The sequence below is a fragment of the Bombus pascuorum genome, chromosome 3 (genome assembly GCF_905332965.1).
Source record: "Bombus pascuorum chromosome 3, iyBomPasc1.1, whole genome shotgun sequence".
Lineage (NCBI taxonomy): Eukaryota > Metazoa > Arthropoda > Insecta > Hymenoptera > Apidae > Bombus > Bombus pascuorum.
In genome coordinates, this window is record NC_083490.1 from 1,401,429 (window position 1) to 1,424,899 (window position 23,471).

General features: G+C 44.7%; 1 protein-coding gene across 5 annotated transcripts in view; it reads left to right on the top strand.

Moving 5' to 3' along the window:
• Nucleotides 1-23,471, top strand: part of LOC132905248 (EEIG family member 2) — a 53,516-nt gene that overhangs the window by 12,284 nt on the left and 17,761 nt on the right. The window contains exon 2 of one of the 5 annotated variants that reach the window (XM_060956372.1): nt 1,645-1,850. The exons of the other annotated variants lie outside the window; for them this stretch is intronic. Within the exon in view, the coding sequence (XP_060812355.1) occupies nt 1,804-1,850 (47 nt within the window). The 5' untranslated portion in view covers nt 1,645-1,803. The remainder of the gene's footprint in view (nt 1-1,644; nt 1,851-23,471) is intronic. 5 annotated transcript variants of the gene reach the window in all.

Consider the following 23,471-nt stretch of genomic DNA (forward strand, 5'->3'; position numbering starts at 1 on the left):
GCAATAAACCCAAGGAACCACCATAAACCGAATCTTTTCGCTTAATTTCTATTCGTGTAAGTATTTTCGGTTTATGGATGGTCCTTAGAACAGTCCTTAGGTTTATTGTATGAGTATTGTATCGAGTAGAAAGCTTGATTGACAGTTCAAAGATAGTATATATTTTCAACAATTTTGTAGAAAAGATAGTTACGCTAATGCGTAAGGTATAAGTTAGGTAGCTGACTTACTGAAGGGTGAAAACCCGGTAAAGAGATAAATCAGTAAAGTTCGGTGACAATGCTGTTGCAAAGAAAAGCTCTTGCTCGGTGGTGATCGACCATTCGGTGACTTGCGGATGGAATCCTTGGAAACCCAACTTTCCCCAATTTTTACCTGTTGGAACAATAACCATAAGGAACCTTTAGACTCGAAGATGTTTCATGCCTACGGCCTTAACAGTAAATCGAAAAGCTTCGTTTTATGACGGTTCCTTAGAATCATTGCAGTCCGTTTAATTCTATGTGCACAGCCAGTGGTCGCCTCGACCGTAGAGATCCACCGGACGTACCGTTCTTCTTCTTTCTTTCTTTGTAGCAGAGAATCTTTTGTCTCAGAAAATTTAACACTCGTTAAACATCTGGCCGTTTAAAATGCACTTCTTCTGTGAATATTTCTCACAGGATTATTCTGTGACGTTTATCTTTTGCCACTATAACAATTAACGTACACGTTGGACACAGGTCGGTTTTTCCGATTCTTCGCTTTCGTCCGGTTCGTCTGTCGGGAACCAAATGCTTCGAGGCAGAACTTGTTACCCCACATTTTCCCCTCTTCGACTTTCTTCTTCGCGTTTCCTCTTCACCGTGTCTTTCTCCCATTTTCCCTCGCGGGCCTGATGATCTCCCTTTCTCGTGCTTCTTTCTGAAGCTTTTTGCCGGGTCGTTCTGCGTAATTCGCGGCCCTGGAAATTCGTCGTCTTCTTATCGGGGTAAGTTGGCAGCGTCGTTCCTGCCGTTCTCGGAACTTGTCACATCCAGCTTGAAATAACGCCCGCACCTAGGAAGCACGTTTTATTCGCTTTTAAAAGTCGTAGGCCGTAACACGGAAGTAGATCCGACGCGTTACCTTTCTGTTCAGTTATTCCGTTGCTCTTAGCTGCATCGGTTTAACCGACGATCTAACGAATCGTGATTTTTAAGCTTTATCAAACCCGATGTCTGTTTCTTTCAAAATGAAAAAAAAAAAAATGATTCGAAATGTATAAACTGGAGAAGCGTAGGACAGTCGATAAAGTTATTGATAATTTTAAATAAAGGTCACAAAGAGTGTGTATCATCAGCCACCTTCTTACGATTTTCCATGCTCGAGCCAAGAAAATGTACGTAAGGGCAATCTCAGAAATTTATCTTGTCTCGTTCGATTGATCGAACGTATTTGGTTTGGCGAGCAGACCAAACGACACTGGCATACTCTAAATAGGGTACATAATCTCACGATAAAATCGGATTATAAAATTTGCAATTCACATTCGTGACACGATCATGATTAATTAATTTTTGTATCGAAATTTATTTTCCAAATTGTTCCGATGTCTCCTTTTTTGTGCAAGTAGAGAATATGAAAGGGAAGAATATAAAAAACTGATGGCGCCTAAATTTTAAGATTTTTCTAGAAAGAAGTAATTAAAAGGAAGAAGAAAAATACAGTACACGGCTGCCCACCAATCTTCCTAAGATCTTGGCGAAAACATATAGACTTCGACGATCGAGTAAAAAGGATTGTACATTCTCGCAGCCACAACCAACCGATCAACGCGATTCGATGTTCTTCCTTTTCCTACAAGGAATCAAAATCGATGCTAACGAAAGGTATTTTGCTCTGCTTATTAATCGTCAGTAAAGCATTACGATTATGGGCGTATCTTTTTGATAAAATAATCAGCTTATTTTTATTCGGGCCGATTAAACGAGCCTCGATTACTCTTCTCTACCTCCTGGACTATGTATCAACTCGCGATCGCTACCTTCCTTCAATTTCTTTACGAAACGCAATTAATACATGGGACGAGAAATCGGGTTGCTCGGTCGCCAAAGCGTTTTACCTTTTGATAATTTTTGTCGTCGGAGAGAGCGGCTCGCCTGTTGTGCAATTCTTCTTGCTAATGCCTCGGTAGCTCGAAAAATCGGAGTGCAAACGAGCGTGCGAATCGAGATACGCGGCTTCTCCGTGGTTGAAGCGCTGCTTCCTGAAAACGTTCCACCTGTTTTGAATATTCATTAGATACATATATCGGTACGCGTCTCAAGCCGAGCAGCAAATGTACCGTCTAATTTCTTAATTGAATTTAATTCGCTGCGTTAGGCGATACGATTATAACGACCAATTGTATTTTCATTTATCCGCGTCTGCTTCTACGATACAACGAGAACGATAAATTCTGTTTCGTTGATTTTAACGTGATAATCGAGTAACTTGGAGCTCGTATTTCCGAGTCACATAGATTTCCATTTTAAATAGATAGCACAACGATTTATTTGAAATAACCGCATCGTTATAGGTCGGCTCGTGTTTATTCGAATCTGAATGAACTCGTTTCGCGAATACTTCGCTTCCTTTATCTCAGAGCCCACCCTTCGTTTGCTCTCGTGCGTGCTTCAAGCACGAGCTTCGCCGGTGCTCACGAGCAAAGCTCACGATCCGACACCGTCAAACGAAGCCTTTCTCTCCCCTTACAAATTTTACAAATCCTCTCCTCCGCCCCGCCTCCCAGTCGTATACCGACTTTCCCGTTCAGGTTCGCGTTATTTCTGCACCCCGTTCACGGTATTTTCATTAACTGTACTTTCACCCTTTGCAGAGTTTCTCTGTTTCTCAATTTTTCTCTGCTGAAATTTCCTCGGTGTTTCCATCTTTCCGTCCATCCCTCGTGTCCCCATTTCCTCTCGCATTTCGAAAATTGCTTCAGCTAACGAACCACGCCAAAGCCCACGCGTAGATTTCGAATGTAACTAGGCAGAGGAAGGTAGCGACGCCAGGAACGAGAATCCAGGGTCGCTCGACAAAGTGCAATGCCAAATAATTGCAGGGTCGGAGGGATTTTCAGTGTCGATCGTTCGACCTTGACCGAACCTCCGTTCGTCTCTGTTCCCGAATACTCGCGGCTGTGCTCAGCGTTCGCGCGGTCGCGCAGCTCATCCTTGACAGACTGAAATTCCCGTGGAAATGAATTTTCGCCTGCTGTCGCTCCCTGCCCATCCTATCGTTTTCTCTCGTACGAGGCGAACCAAGGAGCTTATTCTCCAAGAGACTACTACGACGGAATAAACCGCGCTAGAACGGTAAAGAGGATATTCGCCAGGGAAGGGAGAAGAGTAACACAACGGGGTTTCGGCCGCCAATTGTTCTCTACGCGATACACGAGACAGAATCGCTTTCAGTGGAACTTGCTCGCTGAAACTTCCTCGTGGCCCTCCGCAAAAAGGGTTGTTTGTTTCGCGAGTGCCCCTTCATCGCAGGGGCGTAGCCGTTCGCGCCAGAGCCCGGTTCCAACCTATTATTTGCACCGCGCGCATTTCCAGCATCGATTGCTCGACCTTGACCGATACTTCCACCCCCGGTCGTCCTTTGATATTCGGGCGACTCGCAGCGATACAAATTCCCTCCAACTCGAAGCGGGTCGCGTCCTTTGTGACTTTCGTGTTCGCGACTCGTGAGAATAAAAAGTCTAGAAAAGGAAGGAAATTCGTGCGTTTTAAAGAAATTTCTTTAACGATTCGACATCGAAGGCGAACCGTACCGCGATAAAGTCGTTAGAAACTCGGCAAGATTTTCCACCGAACGGAATAGTTCCGTCGTTTATTCTAATTGACATTCTCTCGGACGTGGTCCGATTCAATTTCAGCCAACAGATTCGAACAAAAGGTTACCGATAATAACGATCGCGTGCTCGGCGTTGATCGACGGCATCGGACCTCCATTTCAGTTTCAATTTCCCGGCCAGCGCGCAAACATCCAACCTCTCCGTCGTTCCTCTTCTTTTTCTCCTTTTTTTCGTGAACGCCCGATTGATCCTAGGATGGCTGCAGGTCCAACCTGACGAGCCGCCGCGAGAAATCTCTTTGAAAGCTACGGCAAGCCGAGTGCTAGACATTGTTTAGTCAACAGTCGAGAAACTTATCGATCAGTGCGACGCACACGCACGCGACGCCCCTGTGCATACGGTTCGACTCGATTTCAAGCGTTGGTGGTGGCCGCGCGCACATACCCCCTTCCTTCCGTTTAACTCTTGTGCATCCCTTTCGTTCGACCGTGTGCGTACCAAGCGCAAACTCAGCCAGACGGTAGATAACGAGTTTCCTTCCACGAAAAGAGTTTCCAATAACGATGCCAGCTGGAAGTTAACGGGCCGCCTATTTTCCTGACTCGGCGAACGAAACTGGAGCGTTTCACGTCCTCCTATTTTCATCGATCACCTTCATACACCCATATCGCAAGTTCTGCCTCTTTTTTTTTTTTGCTTATCGATTCGGCTTGATCCCGAGGAGGAGCCAACAACTTGCAAGTTGAATGCTCGGCGAGATGCACGGCGTCTCGACTCGTACAATAGGTCGAACGTAATTAACGCTTTCGATGCTCGAAAGAGATACGAATGATCGAAGAGACGTAACGAGATCGTACAGCCAATACGAATCTTACTTATCTGGACTCGTCGAGAGACAAACAGTTCGTTTAACAGGAGTTTGCCATTACTTAGCTCGTACAATGGAAGCTTATAACGTAAATAAGTGGAGTCAGTTGGCAGGACTTTGGACGATAAAGATCCAGTTGTCCTTCGACGCTGTCTCCTTCTGTTTGTCCACTTGCTGTGTCTTCGAAAAACGTCTGCTTGATCTTTAACAACCGTAGTGGGTCCACGCGACTCGTTAGCAGCTGTCACTGCTTAACTACTTCCAATCTCGCTACGTTAAGTACGTCGAACTAAGCAGCGACTATAATTAAAAGCGATGTCTTTACGATACGAATTTTATCACTCACCCTCGACTGATAAACCGTTTCGGATAGATACTGCGATCACGGTTATCTAGACACTAGGTGCAGCGGATCGAACGGTAATTCATAATTTATCTAGCTTTCAAAATAGTCAAGGTCGGTGGAAGCCATCGACAGCAAAATTGAAGGTAACGCGCGATGCAAGTTCTAGACAGAACTGTCTACGGTCGTTTCTCCTCCAATCTCACCGGCGAGGAATCAACTAGGTTAATTCCTAATTGGTAACATTGGCAAATTCGCAAAGTCAACGCGACCAGCGAACCAGTTACCCCGATTTATGATATCGACCTTAATACATAATCCATTTCCACGGAAGTAGTAGACGGGCGAGTTTCAAGCGCCTCTGGCGAAATTTGAAATTTAAAAATCGTGGAAAATCGAGCTTCGGCCGCCGCAGTCTCTCCCCTCCGTAAATCCTCTCGAGAGCGATTTACTTTCGCTCGACATCGATGCTTCGCCGCGATCGTTCCCCTAACTTTGATTCGTCGTCTCGTTCGTTTTCCACTCTCCGGCGAGGCCAGTGAAATACGTCTGGTAGGCTGCGCACCACGTGCGTTATCCTCTTTTTTTCCTCTGTCAACAGGACGGTTTTCGTGGCTTCTTCCCACGGCTTGCCAGTTCTCTGATTCCTCGTTTTATCCGGCCACGTACATTCGACTCTTATGCCGTCATTTCCGCGCATACGAAGCAAGTGCGAAACGATCAACGCTAAATCTACCAGCTGCGGTCAAATCGATCGCTCTACAGCTTCTACACAAATTTAACCGTATTTAAACTTTGTCGTATCGCTTCGTAATTTCTAACTTTTCCTAAAACATGCGTACAATATATTTTTCGGTATTTACTTTTAGTTTGCTCTTTTATTTTCTGAGAAAAATTTCTACTCTGCCTTGCCTAACGCGAGCGGTCATTTTGACCGTCCGACAAAATATTTCAATTGTTCTTAAAATAAATGTAATCAGTACCAAGAAAAGGCTATCTCAAGGTCAAATGACAAATAATAACAGCTCTGGCAACCGTTATCTTGTCATGAAACAATCCGTCCCTCGATTAAGATAGCCATCAGTTATCAACATATACCAACTCAGGCCCATTATAATTCTAAGGAACCGCCATAAAATTTAACGTTTCTTACAGTTCATTGTTACAAACATTTTAAAAGCCGTTAGAGTTATTGCTCAATGCGATAAAAGGGAAAAGCTTCCCTCGAGTAACCGTTGGCGGAGAAAGGCCAATACTCATAGATATTTTCGTATAAATATCGCCGTCACAGACCATATTCTTACTTGCTATTGTCCTTTCGATTAGAATACATCTCAGTTTATTAGTGTATTGGTCGACATCCAAACTCGTTGTCTCTAAAACTCAAACAAAAAGCAATCTTACACCTCGTTACACTGACCCGCAATAAACCCAAGGAACCACCATAAACCGAATCTTTTCAGCTTAATCTCTATTCATATAGGTATCTTCGGTTTATGGATGGTCCTTAGAACAGTCCTTGGTTTTATTGCACGCTCTTGCTAATTACGGAGAAAGCGGATGTTTGTCCAGCGAAATAGCAGGTTTTTCCCATGAACAAGGACACCCATGAGCCGTATCTGCAGGAGACTTTCTCTTCGTATTTTATTTATTAACATTGGCTATAACCAATGGACATCGCGGATCGTTACCGAAAAGTGTGAACAACGAGTTCGCGTTCTTAGTTCAAAAAGGGCACATCCACACCGAGCTTTCCTCCTTAATAGTACGAGACGGGTCTGTTACTGTTCTTATCAATCCTCGGGCAGTCAAGTCAACTACTGATCTTCAAATCGTCGGGTATTCCAGTTAACTCAAGAAAAATGTTCTTCCTATCTTCGGGTAGTCGAGTCAAACTTTGTTCTTCAACATATCAAATCTAGTCAAACATTGATCGGGCAGTCAAATCAACTAAATATTTGAGTAATCAACTACTATAGTTTCCGTTACGACGAAGTCAATCAACTCCTGTCTATGCAACAAGTGTTGTTAGTTATTGTAAATATATATATATATATTATAGAACTGTAGACTACAGTTTTATTCCAAAACAAGAAATAAGGGGATCGGCCTGTTCGTGGTGTCGATTATTATAATCGTAACGGAAATTTACGACTCCCGTTGACGCGCTTCAACGCGATCGCGTCTCTCCGCGACTGGACGAAAAAACAGTTGTTATAAACGGAAAAGTAAAGCATATCAAATTTGACAATAATTTTGTATTCCGTACATGGTATTATTCTTCGATAAATATTTACCCTAGAAATGTCGAGACTTCAGAAAAAGATTATAAAAAAAAGGTAACTGACATAGAAGAAACTTCAGCAACGGAAAACGGCATGGAAACACGAGGAGGTATTTACAACCGAATCAGAGTTGAATATTATAAATATTATAAATAAGCTTTTACGTAAGGACAAAAAGGAAAGAAATATCGTTGACAGCAAAGGATGAGATTGATGTAGAGAAACAACATATAGAAACTGGGTCCGATGGGACAGTTTGGAGAGAAATAGATGCAAGTCCCAAACCTGGCAGGATATCGGTTCGTAATATTTTTAGGGATATGCTAAACGGCATATCATGAAGGGATAAATAAAGACAGCATTTTATCTTATCATTGATCACCGTATAAGGATTCGTATAATAAAATATACGGAAGAGGAATCATTTGGAGTATTGGGGACTAAGAGAAATCTGGATGCAACAAAACTAGATCTATTGCTCTGCTATATTATGTCCGAAATTGCGTGTGTATATATATACGTTAATTAGATGAATTATCAAAAGTAGATATAGTTAATGAATATATGTTGAGTTAAAGTAACGAACTCGGACTGATCTGTAGTCGTAAAACTCCAGTAAAGTTCGGCGATGATGCTGTCGCAGAGGAGAACCCTTGTTGGGTGTTGGTCGCTCCAACACCGGTCGCTTACGGGTGGAAATCCCGGGAAACATAGAAAAACCAACGTTCTGTACTTTTTTTTTTTTTTTTATTATTTTTAACGTGGAGGAAATCCGCACGGACATCCGCCGCCTCTAGGGGGAAGAGCGGCGTGGTAGTGTCGGACTCCAACCGACTAAAACCTCCACGATGACCGGTCCCATTGCGACCGAGGGATGCCCGGGAACCGCTATGGCGTCACACCGGGCCCCCCGCACACACTATTCCGTCCATACTACGTCTCTTTCGCCCTCTCCCAGGGCCGTCGTCCGGGTCCCCAATCGGACTGCTTGGTGTCTCCCGGGTGCTGGAAGAAGAGGTCCAGCACCTAACTTTTCTTTCTTCCCCTTCGGAAGTCGCTGGCGGCTTTACGCGCCTCATATAGGCGCGTCCACGGGCACCGCCGCGCTCTCGCCGGCCAGGTACCCATTTTGTACCTGATGAAGCGATAACCTTAAGGAATATCTTCGCTCGAAGGTATTTTATAGCACTTAACGGCCTTATCGGTCAACTCGAAACGCTTAGTTTTGCGACAGTTCCTTATGATTCTTATTACGGTCTGACTAATTATATCGACGTAACGAGTGACCGCCTGGATCGGGGGATGAATTTCAGGCTAAGCAAAGAATCACCGAACGAAACAATTTCTTTTATCGGTTATTTCTCAAACGATGAAGCGGTCGAGTTATATCAAGAAGCGAATCGCAAAGGAAACGTGTCTAAATATCTGTAAAGCACGAGGCAGCGCAGTTCTAAATTGGATTAGGATCATTTATCTATCGAAATAGCAATCGCAGTTGTAAAAATTGTTAAGGTTATTCGATGTATGTGGAATTAAAGAAACGCGTGGGTAAATTGTAAGGTATTGAAAGTATATATATATTGTGAATATTAAAGTACAAAGTGTGGAATACAACGTAACCTGGTTCAGATCCGCACGCTAGCAATGTTACCCTGAGACTGAAAGAACCCCGAAGCCAACGTCGCGCGTGTACCGCTTACGGTCTGTCATCGACGCATTCTTTTGTCTATGCGCTATCGATGACCTCGGCGCTTGAGAAAACCAAAGACCAGAAGTTAGAAGTGGCGATCACTTCAACAAAAATAATTTGATCGCTAGAAACAATTTTGACAAAATACATTCGTCTCGAGCGTGTTAACGTTCTCCCATGTTCTCCCATTCTTCTACGTTTATTTTTTCTCCCGTTTTAACAAAGTCTCGCCTTTCTCGCGATATCCTCATCCTCTCGGCTTTCTCGAGACCGAGGCATCGTTTGATATCGTCTTTAACGAGACACGCTCGCCAACATTCCCTCGCCCTTTGCTTTAACGGTAACGAGAAAGAATACGACGAGCGCTGGTATAGTTTCAGCCGGTTAACTGGCGCAATTAAAATACATTAGCCTACCTAGGACTTAGAGCGAGTCGCTGGCTTTCGGACCAAGGGAGCCGCGCTTGTTCCGAGAAGCTCCATTTTTGTTTTCTTTCTCTGAAATAAACGAGGATACGGAAGATGGCCGCGTACTTCAGGGAATTGCGAGCTCCTCCTCTCGCAGTGGACCGCTTTACGGAATTGAAACGTTTCCTCGTCCCGTCTTTTCGTCGCGCTGTTCACCACGCGCAATAAAAAAGATATTTTTACTTTTCTGATAGTAGATCTCTCGCTGTAACACAGGGAACTAGCAACGACCGAAATATAAATCTCGTTCCAAAGAAATTGGAATAGAAAGTATCTGCTGCATAATGCGAGAAGAAGAACAAGCTTTTCTCTAGATATTTTGTACAAAATCTTTCGAATGGCTTCAAAATTTTTGTGAATATTTGCATTGAAATGAATTATCCTTATTTCTATGAAAAATTTATTTAAAAAAGGAATCATTCCTAAACTAAATCGCTTTTACCAGCATGCTGGCTCTAACGTTCAATCGCGCCATTTTCTTCTCCCTCTTCAGCATAGCACCCGTTTTTTTTTTTTTTTTTTTTTTATTTTATTTTGGTTATTTTACAATTTGTCCTTGCGGACATTTGGTAAAGTGTTATATCTTGTTGGTGAAGAAAAAAAAATATAAATAAAAAAATAATATAGCATGTGGGCGGCTACCCCCAGTGGGGTGCCAGCTTCGTTTTTTTTCTAAGTTATATCTTTTATGAGGTCTATTGGGTGTTTCCTTTTTAGTCTTCTTGCGATATTTGTTGTGTTGCACGTTTCAACTGCCAGCTGGTTCGGGAGCATAGCACCCGTTCAAGGAATGCGAAACGCGATGATTAATGGAATTGATAACACGATTACGTTAATGTCAGCGTTGTGCGTTTTGCTTCCCATCGCGGTGAACATTCGGGGAACGTCAATAACGTCGTGTGACTGAAACCGCGACGCGGTTTCGATTACCTGTCGTCTCGCGTATATACCAGCCAACGTGTCTCATATTCGAGCCGAGAATTCACCGAGAAAACGCGACTAACGGAAAACCGGCGTTTAAACGCAAACGATAAGCTATTTTCGGTACGTTTTGCCTTGCCGCTACACGTCCATTCTCCCTGTCTTGATGTTTTGTTCTTTTGCCTTCCTGTGCGTTTCTCTGCGTTTCTGTGCGTGTTGGGCCGATTTAACCGAACAGCACGGTACACGTTTTCCCTTCGAAACGATATTCTTCGCAAAATAAAGCTAGTCTTCGTGTATGAGCGAGATGTTGCGATGTATGGGCGGCATCGCCGCGCGTTCAAAACCCTCCGAGTCTGTGCGAACTTTAAAAACTGGCAAAGTACTCGCCAAGAAGTCGTACGTATTGGAACGCGCGATAGGTTTGCTCACGTTTCTTTAAAAAGGCAGCAAAATTGTAATTAACGAAGAACGTGTCAGCTCTGCAAAGGCAAGCGAATCAAGCGAAACGAAAATTAACAATTAAGAAATTCCGGTATTTACCTAATCTTCAAATTACTCAGCTAATGATTATCGCAGAACAATTTTGCAAATATTCAACCAGTGAATAATAATATTTCATACCAACGCAGTGCAGTAAATAATCCAATAATTTCAAATTCGTAAGAGGCGAACAAATTTATTACACAAACTAACGCTTTACATCTTTATTAAAAAATAGTAACCGCTGTACCGACGGTTCTTGCGTCCTCGCGTTGTATCTGCGACGAGAGGATCTTTAGTTCTACAACGGGTCAACGATATTCTTCGAAGCTGTTCATCAGCCAGAAATAACATTTTTGAAGCAGCCGCCACTGACTTATTCGCTGAATTCTACGGAAAGGAATTTCCTCTGTTCTAGATTCCGTTCTAGGTGATTTTCCTCGATTTGTTCGCGTCAAGAACGACGCGATATAAACGAAGAAAGCGACGAGAAATCGATCGTAAGTCATCGGATCAGGTATTAATTATTCCACAGTGACGGCGTATTGCCGTGACGTTGTTAATTTGCTCGCTTTGTAGTCGGTTTAGCGGCTGCCTCGCTTTTCTCGATATCTTCCGTCTTCTATTTTCCAACGTGTTTCTTCTCCGCCTCGCTCAAAGACCAAACTGACTCTACCTTGCACTTGTTGCACCTCGTAGTCCGCCTTATTCGGCCTCTCAAGGGGAAACCTTGACGCCTGGCGAGAAGTATTCGTCTTGTTAATCATAGCCCGATAAAAATTCCGATCGATTTGCATCTGTTACTCGGACGAACATGGTCGTTCCTAGTATTAAATGTTTTTACAAACGTATCGATATTATGTATTATCTCTGAACATTATCTCATCTATGCTTCGTCGAGGAATTCTTTCGCTTTCTTTAATCGCGGAAAGTTGTCAACTCGCGCTATCGAACTAATATATCGATTCTCGGAAATAAAATGATAAATGACTGTCTATGAAACGTACAAAAATAGAACAGCCAGCCGGCTGTGAAATATACCGCCAAATAAACGAACCACTAAGGCGAACAGCGAATTCTTCGCATCGTCGACATCGTCTGAACAAACATACGCGGATCGTTTTCGCAGCTGCGAAATTACAAACAAGCCCAGTGTCTGAGACGAGACCAGACGATTCTCCTTTTCGATCGGTTCTTGCGTTATCTTACCTTGATCATCGTCGTCGATCTGTAATTAAATAACGAAATCGTTCTTCGAATCGCGTTTCGAGCGTTCGATATCGGTGAAACGGGTTAAGGCTTACCGCGTTTCGAAGAAAGCGTTTAATTAATCCTGTTCACCGATGACCATACCGTGGCCGTTCGAGTTTCGTTTTATCGGCCTTGCGTAACGTATTACGTCCGCGCTGGTGTTACAGGCACGTAACGAATCGTATCCGAACAGGTTCTCTTCCCCTCGACACCTTTCGCTCGCTGTAAACTTTTTCGATTCAAGCCGCTGTTTCTCGATCGGCAAAGATTCACCAGAAAACTGTATATTCTACGTTCTACGGAACAAATCGGATACGACATGTTTATCATACGAGAGACGAAGGAACGCGTACATCGAGTTCTGGCAATATTTTTCACCGGAACGATAGATAGGTTCTTCCTATCTAAGTTGTACGTGCACGCGTTACGACACGTCTTTATCAATTTATCGGTGAGAACGTTTGCTCGTGCTACTATTCATCGAATCTGCTGGCTGACTTTTGTTATCCGAATTATCGTCGAGCGCGTTTAAACGAACGCTATTACGTAACGCAATTACGAAGCGGTAGATCGTTTAAGTCTTTTAGCGATGCGAAAACTTCCTTCTTCGATAGGTTTGTAATCGATGAAATTGTGTAATCTATATACGCGGCTGTTTAACTGGTTAAATAGTAAAGGCAATAATAATAATCTTGGTGTATGGCCGACATAAGCAGAAATCAAATTTAAAAATAGCGGATAGCGATAATAATGGTCAGCGAAAATGCGTTTCTCGCGTTTATCGAAAGATAAACCGGTTTACGGAGAGGAAAAATCGCAAAAGTCTTATTATCGAGTTGTCTCGAGGTGTCGTGGAATCTCGGCGTCGTCGATCGAACACGTTCCTTCGCTATTCGGTGGATCGTCGCCGTTCCGGTGGAGATGGCTCCATTTTCGGAGTTTAGTTCGAACGCGGCGTTTCGTCGCGGGAAATCGAAATGCTGATTAATCGAGAAACACGGCGTGGCTGTGGTATCAGAGAGACAGACGGAAATAGAGATCGAAGCACGAGCGACGCGCCGTTTCGGGCATCCGTTTTTACTCGGTCGCTTTTATTTCTTCCCGTTTCACGATCAACGATTCACCCGTCGCGTTTTTCTTCCTTCTTTCCTGTTCGTTTTGCGAAACTGCGCCACGACCCAATTCGGCATCCCGTTTCTCATCGCGATTTCTTCTCCGTTCATTTTCCACTCTCGGTCGGAAGAGCGACGAATGCCTCGACGTCGATTCACGCGCAACCACCGCCGACTTGTTCCACGTTCGTTCGTATTCTTCTTCCCTTCCCTCTTTCTGCCTTTTTCTTTTCCTTTCGAGAACAAAGGCTGCCAGACGTTTAACCGAAAATGTACGCTTCGTTTCACCGTCAATTTTATTTAACGCCAAATTAACCGCCAAGTTTAACAGGGAACGCGATAGAGCAATCAGCTCGTGCACAGGTGAAGCTTTCAACGACGATACGTATTTAGCCGTAAAGATTTATCAACAGCGGTTTAACAGACTGAAAATCATCGTTCCTTTGATTTCATAATTTAATTAGCTTCGTCGTCGTAATTTTATTGCTTCGACGTCGTTCTAAACCGGCTCTCGTAAGACGTTAAGGAGAGGCAATCGAATCTGGCGAGGAAATATTTTCATAGCCAGCGTCAACTGGCTTTGAATCGCGATTAAGGAGTCTCCTTTGCACGTGTCTTTGCTGCATAAACGATGACGACTACCGTTAATAGGTGGCGACATTGTGAGATCTTACGTAGGCCGTGCTCTTCTAGCGGAGGCCGCCGATGCGCTGTTTGTTTGCGGACTTGACACAATCGTGTTGGAATTTTCTACGAACAACAGTGCTTTTATATATCGTCCGAGTCTGGACGTAACCCTGACGCAACCAAAGAAACCATACTTTTCTTACCGAACGTTGTTCGTCGCATTTTCAGTCTCTTTGGTATTCCCATCTTGCTCGAATTGCAAACGACAATGTCCTTCGATTAATTTGTACAATCGATGTTCGACATTAGGAGCCGCGCTCTCGTCGAAAAACATTGGGATGGAATGGCTAATTAATGGATGGAAAGTAGGTCGGTCGTATGTTGATGAGCTTCACGGATGGTTTTAATCAACTCGCTCCGACGAAATCCTACGATTCGCCGTACGACGTCGAACGAAGTGTCTCGGTTGTGTGTAACGAGATAATCAAGTTCGATCGTTAGAGGACATTTTACCTGGTACGAATGGGTTTCGCTCGATTGCTTTGCCTGACTCGTCTCGCTAATTATGCGTATCGTGGCCGGCACGGGTAGTCGACTGGAATCTGCGTCGAAATTGGGCCACGCTCTCTACCAACGCCACGGGGTTCTACTTTAAGCGTTGCCATCGTTCGCGTTTTGCCGACACTTGAAAGCACTTAAGGCAATCTATACCGTCGTCTGGTGAATTCTTCTGGTGTCCTCGCTTCTCGCCGCAAACGTTTCCGACCGTCGTCGACGAGAAACCGCTTATTAAATCCGCTTGAAAGTCGTTAATGTCGAGCTAGGCGAAATTTTTCTTCCAGTCGAGTCGAGTCGAGTCGAGTCGAGACGAGGGGAAGCTCCGAATGACATTCCGCGGTCTGCACAGTGCGAAAGGACCGCATAACGTTTTCATAACTCGTCAGGATTTGTGTAACATCGCAGAGTATATAGGAGACTCGCGTCTTTCTTCGTTCAACGCCGTATACCTACAGTTGCCGCATCTTTGCCATGTAAAACACCTGTCGCACGTGCAATTCCAAGAATCGCAAGGAACCCGTTTCTGGCATCGACGAAGAATTTATGGAAAAATCAGCTTTCGCCGAGGATTCGCGGAAGCCGATTTGGAAAACACCTCCGGCGTAGAAGCGAGGTGAACGCTTCGTTAAAGAAGCTTGAAACTCGCTTTTCGTTGGTGGTTAAGCGAGGTTGTCCTGGATCGTACAAAGTTACCGTGCGTGCGAGCGTAACGCTAATTATAGGCTCGTAATCGTATGGTAGCGGCGCAACGGAGAATAAACTTTGATACGTTTCTCGTTTTTTAAACACGATCGATTGCCTCTGCAACGAATGAACGAGACGTACCGTGTGTTCGTTTAAAAATCGAACGTTTGGTATCGTTTCATGGTGCGACATTGACCTTAAGTAGCAAGGATGTACACGTTACGTGCCGCGTATTAAATTGCACGTGCCCCGCCGTGACATTTGTCGTATCGGTAATTACGTGAAATTGCAGAATTATTGAAACGCGCGTAATTTTTCGTTACGCAACTCTTGCAAGAATTTTGCCTCGCAGTTCGATAATAATAGATTTTATCGAGAACATACTAACACGGCGCGTAAGGATATTTTCTGACGCTTCTTGTGGCGATCGGTTAGTCTGGTAACCAGACGAAACCGAAGGAAATTTTTACAGACTATCCGCTTTAGAGACTACGCGCTCCATCGAGACGCAGGGTCTCGTTATAATCGTTATAAACAACCAATTTCCAATTCAAGTTTTTAAACTCTAGTATATTGCACAGCCTGTGATATTAACACGTTGAATGCCATGGTGGTCACCGGTCACCACAATCAGATAAATTCATTAACGATGATTATACATCGCAACGTTTCAACATTGTATGTATCGCGTAATAAAAAATTCACCGTCAACCGCGTCACGGCCAAGCCTTGTAAAACTGGCGTGGAATTCAACGCGTTAAAGTATCGCGTTCGTTGTTGAAAAAGAAGTTGGTCTAGAGAGGGTTGAGGCGTTTAACGTTATCATCTGCGTTCGGAACAGTATGGAATCGAAGGTTCGTTCCAAAGAATGCAACGATTCGCACGCCAAGCGGTATTACGCGGTAAAGAGTCGATTACGTAACGATTAAATCATAGATTGCTCGAAGATCGTCTATTTTTCGTGCGGCAATTACGTACATACTCGTCCGAACCGGTAGGTATCTTTCCTTCTCTATTTCTCGTTGCTCCCGATCGTTAATAGTGCTCGTGTTCGCAAGGTTGCGGAATCGAGCGATCGACGAGTAAACTTGTATTTGGCTGCGCCACGCGACGCGTGCCCCATTATTCTCGAAGAATTCGGAATATCGCTCGAGTTACTCGATTCTCACGTTTTATTCCTCTGTTTTCTTTCTATTCGTGCGCGTTTCGCGAACAATGCAACGGTATTTCGCGGTTTTACGCGCGGAAACAAAGGCTTTCTAGTTCGATAGAGGCGATTATCTGCCACGTGCTCCGGCTATTACTACCGTATTTTAAAATCTGCCAGATTGATATCTCACGGAAATTGTCAGGCTTCTTATATTTCCATCCGAGTCGTCTAAAATCTACAAGCAATATTTTACGAGTTCTTCGACTCGGTTAAACTGTCCTTCGTAGCCCGCAGGCGCGTTCCATTTTTCCATACTTTTGTATTTTATCGAAGAAATGGAGAAGAGGAGGAGAGAAAGAGAGAATGCGCTGTATAGCGTTCTGTGTAATACACCTTAGGTATATCGGATACGAGATATTTAACGGTAGGGCACACGTCTGAAAGTTCTTTGACGTGGTCGAGGTGCCAGCGTGATATATCGAATTTCTTTTTCAAACACGAACGATACCGCTATCTATCCTGCACGAGTATATACATCAATAACAATCATATCACGATAGAACAGAGGATTGTAATTTTCACGAGGCTCCATTAGGAGAAAGTTATTGATTCGGTTCGACGTTCGTGCCACGGTCACGTGGGTGAACGTTATCGTAAATGAATTCGCGTGGCAACTTTTCCTCTCAGACTCCGCTCCTTCGTATCGCGTTCCACGAGCCACCGATAATTCAACGATTCTCGCAAACGTTTCTGTCGTTGGTATCGGCGCTGTCGTTTTCACGATCACGCGACGTCGGTGTAAAACGCCGTGTCTACGGAAACGTTGGCAATTCGTATCGCACGTTTTCGCGAAACGCATCAGCAGGAAAGTGGCAAAGTTTAAAACTTTCGTTAAAAATACCTGAACGAACAACGAGGTTCAGATTTTTGAGAAGGCAAGCGCTGATATTTTTATAGCCAGCCTTCGGTCGATACGTTCGTCGAGAAAATTGTACTAAGCGTCCAAAGGCTCTGACTCGAGATACGTAGCTTTCTGGCAACTTAAAAATCCGCTACTTTTCTCGAGGATGTGAATGTTTAAAAAAGGTAGGCCACGAATTGCCACGTTGTCGGAAATCGTTTTCGTTGGAAGAAAATCGTATCTCGGCTGCGAGTCTCCACTGCTGTTTGCTTTATTTATTAAGAAGTTGCGATCGATTATAAAGCACGTGCTAAGGTACTTGCCGATAACCGTGTGAATTATTTGAACGGTCTGGCAAATGGTAGCGTCTGGGAATCAACGAAAACAGACAAACAGTTTCGCGACGGCGAATTATCGATTGGACTCGCGAACCAGATGCTTCTGAAAATTGAATATATCCAGTCTAGACGTTTAAAGGTTAACCCGTTTTTACGACTATCGTCGTGTAAAATCGAGGCATGTCCGATGCGTACGTTCGTCGTACAGCTGCGAACCTCTTCGATGTTCCACGAGATTTCCATTTTAATAGCGTTTGCGTGGATACGCGCCGGTTACAGAGAACGGAACGGGAGCAAACTCCATTTTTCGACAAACGAAGAAATTTTCGTTCGACGAATGTACAACTCGATCGGAAACTACGCAAAGCCCCGGATTATTCGCTAAGCCGTATTTTTATCGTCCCTTTGTTTGCGAAACGCAACTGGCTGAACTCGTAAAGAATCGCGGACAATTGAGATAAGAGGAAGCAGAAAATACAGCGGTACACGTGCAACAAGATGAGAGAGAAGGACGTGGAATATCGATTTAAGCCAGGAAAGAGAAAATAACAGTCTTCCTATTTTAACAACGAGAACGATAATTAGAGGTAGAAAAGAAGCGAGTCAAGGGGTTAGGTCTGTTAATTGCACACGCAGCGGTTTCACGACAACACGCGCGAAACGTTTTCGTGTCGCGTATTCGCGTGCTAGATGCAAGTTTCCTTGAGACTCGCGCGAAAGAACGCGCTGTGTCGCGTACTCGCGTTAGCGGGTCGGCCAAGTACTCGCGTTGAATCTAAAACAGATCGGGGAATTTTCGGTTGACGAAACCGGGCCAAAGGTGCGAACAACCGATCTTTTTAGCCTTGATTAGAATGTCACCGACCGTTTTGGCATTCGTCCCAAAGCCACTCGTTCATTTCTATCGCTTTCGCGTTACGGGCCGCTCTCTGCCATAATTTATACGCGCGTCGTCGATTTTCGCCTCTGTCTCACCGCAAAATGTCTCATTCGCTGCGTCTCGTATACGAAAAGTATCGTTTCCGACGAGCACCGTACCGAGAAAGCAACGGTAGATACGCAAAGGAAACTCGCTATAAAGGTATATCCCGATTAGCATCGATCGAGGAATTCGCAACAGCGGGCTTTCCATCTGTCTCGACTCTGCTCTTCCCGAGTACCTTCACTTTGCATTGTTACGTATTCATAAGCGACGTTACGTAAGCGGTTCGAACGAATAGCTAGAATTTCGCCCGGAAGCATTGGCCGTGGCGAAACGATGCGCTTGGAATCGCGCGTGCGTTGCAATTGCTCCGAACCGGAAGGGATGTCTTCGACTTTCTGCTTCAGAAGTGGTTTAATTGACCGATTTCTAGGCAAACTTTTATTTCAAACGAGTCGAAGGGGAGGATCACGTAGTTCCACGAATCAACGTAGCGGTAAGTTCAAAGTTGGAGTTCCGACGATAGTCCCGGGGATGAGCTGTGGCATCGAAGACGATGGAAAGCAGCGTATACGCGTTGGAAGCTAATCGCAAATCCATACCTTTTTACCCAACCAACGGGCAGTTGCAATCTCCGACTAAAAGACCGGTAGAAGCCATGAAATTAAAGAGTTGTTCGAGTACTTGCAATTACGACAGCGCGCGCTTTAATTCCAACGAATCGGTATCGTAATTCCAGCGAGACAGATTGTGTTCCAGGAATGTTTTTAAGCGCCTTAACGACGAAGGAGAATAGATTCAACGAGAAGATACGAGACAGACGTAGAATTTTTGGCCTGGCTGTTGCCAATTTATCTTTTCATCGTCTTTATCGATAAATTTAATCTGTTACGCGTGTCGTAAAGACAGAGAACAAGCGAAGATTCGTCCATCGCAGTTGTCGCGAAGAGTAAGTGTCGTGAGAAAGAGTCGTCGATTCGTATTGATCGTGCGAACCTGGGCAACAACAATGTCTCACACGTTCAATTGTTGCGTTACGTTAATAACGCGCAGACGTCGCGCGGCAGCGGGTGTACCTTAACCGATGGTAATTATCGTTCGTTTGCCAGCGAGCACATCGGCCGCCTATGTGTCGAACAATGCGGCATGTGACCGTTGTTACTGATAATTAGCGTGGCTGGTAGTTGTTCGCGATAACCGCCGATAACGCGATAAGAAAACACATTGTACTTACCACGCTGTTATCGTCTTTATTTCGAACCTCGTAAACTATCGCGCAATTAAATCTTATATAGCCAACCAAGCAGGACGATCTTGATCGAGTTTGGTGCGGTTCGAACGGGAATCGGAAAATTTACCGATAGAAAAGAAAACGATCCTAACGACGTAACGACTAATGCGTGCGTGGCACAGCGTCGAAGGAGGAACGCTATTAATTTAAACCGTTTAATCTTTTCAAGCTTACCGTTTATACATACGCGTTACATATCGCTTTGACTTTGCGCCACTACAATCGTATTCCAATATCGAGATGTAGGTATCCTGTCTCGAAATATGCAAGTCTGGTGGATTTAATTGCCCGCGACTTGTCGATTCTACCCTGCGACGATAGAAGCACGCTGTTAAACGAGAGATTCGTAGCGTGTAACGTTAAGTTACGCGTTACAAAATATATACCTTGTCCAAGTGGTCTTCGCTTCTAAGAAAACTCTACATCTGGTCTTTTTAGTTTTCTCAAGCACCGAAGCCATCGACAGCGTATAGACAAAAGACCGGGACGAAGGCAGACCATAGACGGTAGACAGGCGACGATGGCTTCTTCGGGGCTTTCAGTCACAGGGTAACACCGCCAACGCGCGGATCTGGACCAGCTCGAATTATATTCCGACTTGTATTTACACTTCTGTATTAAAATATATTTTCTACCTTACAATTTATCCACGCGTTCACACATCTAATAATCTCAACATACTTGAAAGCGACTTTTATACGCAAGTAAACGTACCAAAAAGATCGATTCTTCCACCACCTACGCGCATTGCTTCCAAAAATATCCATATCTCTCGTGGTTTGCATTTTTTATTTATCGTCCATCGACGTCCTACATCAACGTATTCCAAGTAATTCCGATAAACACGAAGTTTGCGCTCTTTCTATTTAAAGAAAAGCTGTTCTCTTAGCAGACCGGTGTGGTTATTCAACCTGTTACCGACTGCTGCATTAATTTCAATGAATTTCCTGCGTTGAAAGTCGATACTGGAAAGCAAACGGTTCTTGAAACCTCGAGATCCTGCTTGTGACCGCGATCTCGGACGGAAGGTCTCGGTTAATTGTCAGCTTATAGTTAGCGCGTCTTATTATTAGTGCGTACACGTGTTCCTAGCAGCGGAAACGGTGCTTGAAAGCCGCGTACCTTTTCCTACACGGACCCGCCTCCGATCTAACGTATAACGGTCTCCCACGACGACGTTTCCCTTCGACAATTTAGACGCCTGCCTTTCGATTGAAGTCAACTCGATAATCGTCCGTCTTGACGAGCCGACTCGAATTCTTCCGGCTCGTGTCGATCTCAATCGTGATTCTCGATCCCCGGCAGTCACCGACTTTCCTTTGTCGCGGCCCTTCTCGCCAATATACACGAAAGAAGCACGCGACGCGCTTCGTCCCTTCTCGCTTTCCGTTCGACTACCCACCGTTCGATACCACTTGCTCGCGTTTTCACCGAGTCCTAGTCCTAGCTATTACCTTTCCATTGACTTTCAGTTACGGCGTCTCTTCATCTTTGCGTAGAACGGTGATCGAAGAAGCGTAAAATCATGTTGCAATGACGTTATAACGTAAACGAACGCGCGTCGATTACCGACTCTTTGACAGAGTTGTGGATAAAGCGAGCAAGAATTCAGAGCGAATCATCTAGGAGAGACTCGTGTCTCGGAGGTGTTCCGCGTCTCTGCTACATTTCTGTATAACTACAGGTTCTTACACGTACGAAATTTGCACAGGACGTATATAATAGGTCGATAAAAGTACGCAAAATATCCAAAGAATACTCGGTTTCATTTTTAATAGATAACACGAATCTCTATTTATTTCCGTTTCTCGGCTGTGTCCACAAAGATATAAACTACGTACGATGACGTTGGAGATGCGAAATTGCCGCTACTATATCTAACAACTTGTTCGAGTTTCTCTTTAGCTGCGCTTTTAGATGGTTACATCTTCTCGCCGCCGCGGTATTTCTATTCTTGTTGGTTCAGTTCCTTTTGCAGCGTGCGAGACCGATCGCAAACAGTGAATCATTATCAACGCGCGATCCCATTACCAACAGCAGCCTAAGCTCGTCCCAGGATATCAAGCGAGATCGTGTTCTTCTGGTCAAGGGAACTGGTCAGCCCGGAATCGTGCGCCACTTACGTCTCGCCCGTGCCATTTGCTTTCTCAGTGTTTCCAACTCGATTCGAAATTGTACGAAACGCGCGTATCCTTCCGACCGGCAAATCCAGCAGCTTCGTCGCACGTTTTCTTTCATCCCTGTCGAGCACCGATTACGCTGCATTCACGATCAACTTCTCGCCGCCTCGATCGATTCTGAATTTCATCGAGCGTCGAACACTTGCGACGATTCAGATCGAGAAAATCGCGGGTCTTTGTTTCCAGTTTTCAGAAATCGGTCATGGGGCGAAGGCACTTTGATCGTTTAGAAATTCGTCGTTCTCTTCGGGAGTTTCGTTTCTAATTCCAAAGGTGGCTGCTAGTTACCCTCAACGATTCGTGGGCGATGGATATTTTTGCACCTATCGACGCTAACGATATCGGGCAAACGAAAAATTAAGATCAGGTCGTTGGTTCTTGTTGTTTGAACTTTGGTCTAGCGACCGTATCGTTCGTGTACAGTGACTTTCCGATGTTACCGATTTTGTTTTATCGTTTCCCGTGTTTTGTAGTTGATAGGAGCAATTTACAGTTCAAACGTTCCTTCACGAGGAAGACGTTAGAACGACGCGAATGCGTGGACGAGCGTCTCGTTCCGGAGATTAATCAAATCCGCTTAGTTTACCACTGCTTTGGTGCTGATCGAAACGGATTAAACGCGAGGACGATGAAAAACAAGGAGACACCGCGTCCTTTTGTCTCCGAGAGCGAACGTGCTTTAATTCGAAATTTCACGTGCTGGAACGACGCTGCTTTCCGCTTGGCTCTTTGAAAACATCCGTGCCAGACCTTGGTCGTGATCGTAATGGAGATTTATTAATTTCCTGAGCGGTAACGAAGCGTCCTTTCGACTCGAACGTAACGAAATTGCGAATCTGCCAGAACCAAAATTCCGATAGCTGGCAGCCGTTCGTTTACAGTTACTTGCATTCTCCGGTTAGAGAAACGGTCCTCGTCACGGCACGTTCGTCGATCGACGTTTGGAATCGAGTCGTCGTTGCGGTACTTTTATATATTCTGCGGAACGTTTGTCCGAAGAACCATTCCAGTCGCAGTTGCGAGCGTAAATCGTAATTGAATTTAGAAATTGGCCGGAACGAGGTTCCAAATAAGTTCGTTTGCAAATGACCGCACTGATCGCATTTCTGTGACTAAAAACCAAAGCCGAGCGGGACGATGAAGCTACCTCGGATAAAAAGCTGCGAAGCAAACGACCGGAAGTCCGGGTAAGCGGTAATTATCGTACATTAGCGAGTTATCGGCTGCGAGCGTCGCTCGAACTTCCCTTCGGTGGAATTAATCCTCGTGGGTCCTGGAAAATTTCACCACCAGCCCTCGCCAAATGTTCTTTAGCCCAACTTTGCTCGGGATTCTTCACGGTAGTGTCTCCTATACGACCACGATAAGCTTGGCAGCGGGTTTGCGCGTGCATTCGTCGGACACGGTGACAAACTGTCCGTGTCGTTAGTTAACGGGCCGTGGCGTTCAACGAGCAAACGCTGCTCGGAATTTACTGCTTCCAGGTTACGTAATCCGCGCGTGTTAACCATATCCGATGGATCGCGGATCGAATACTCGCATCCTCGTAAGGATTCAACGTTAACCGGATCGATCCGCGTGAAAGATCGTAAGAACGT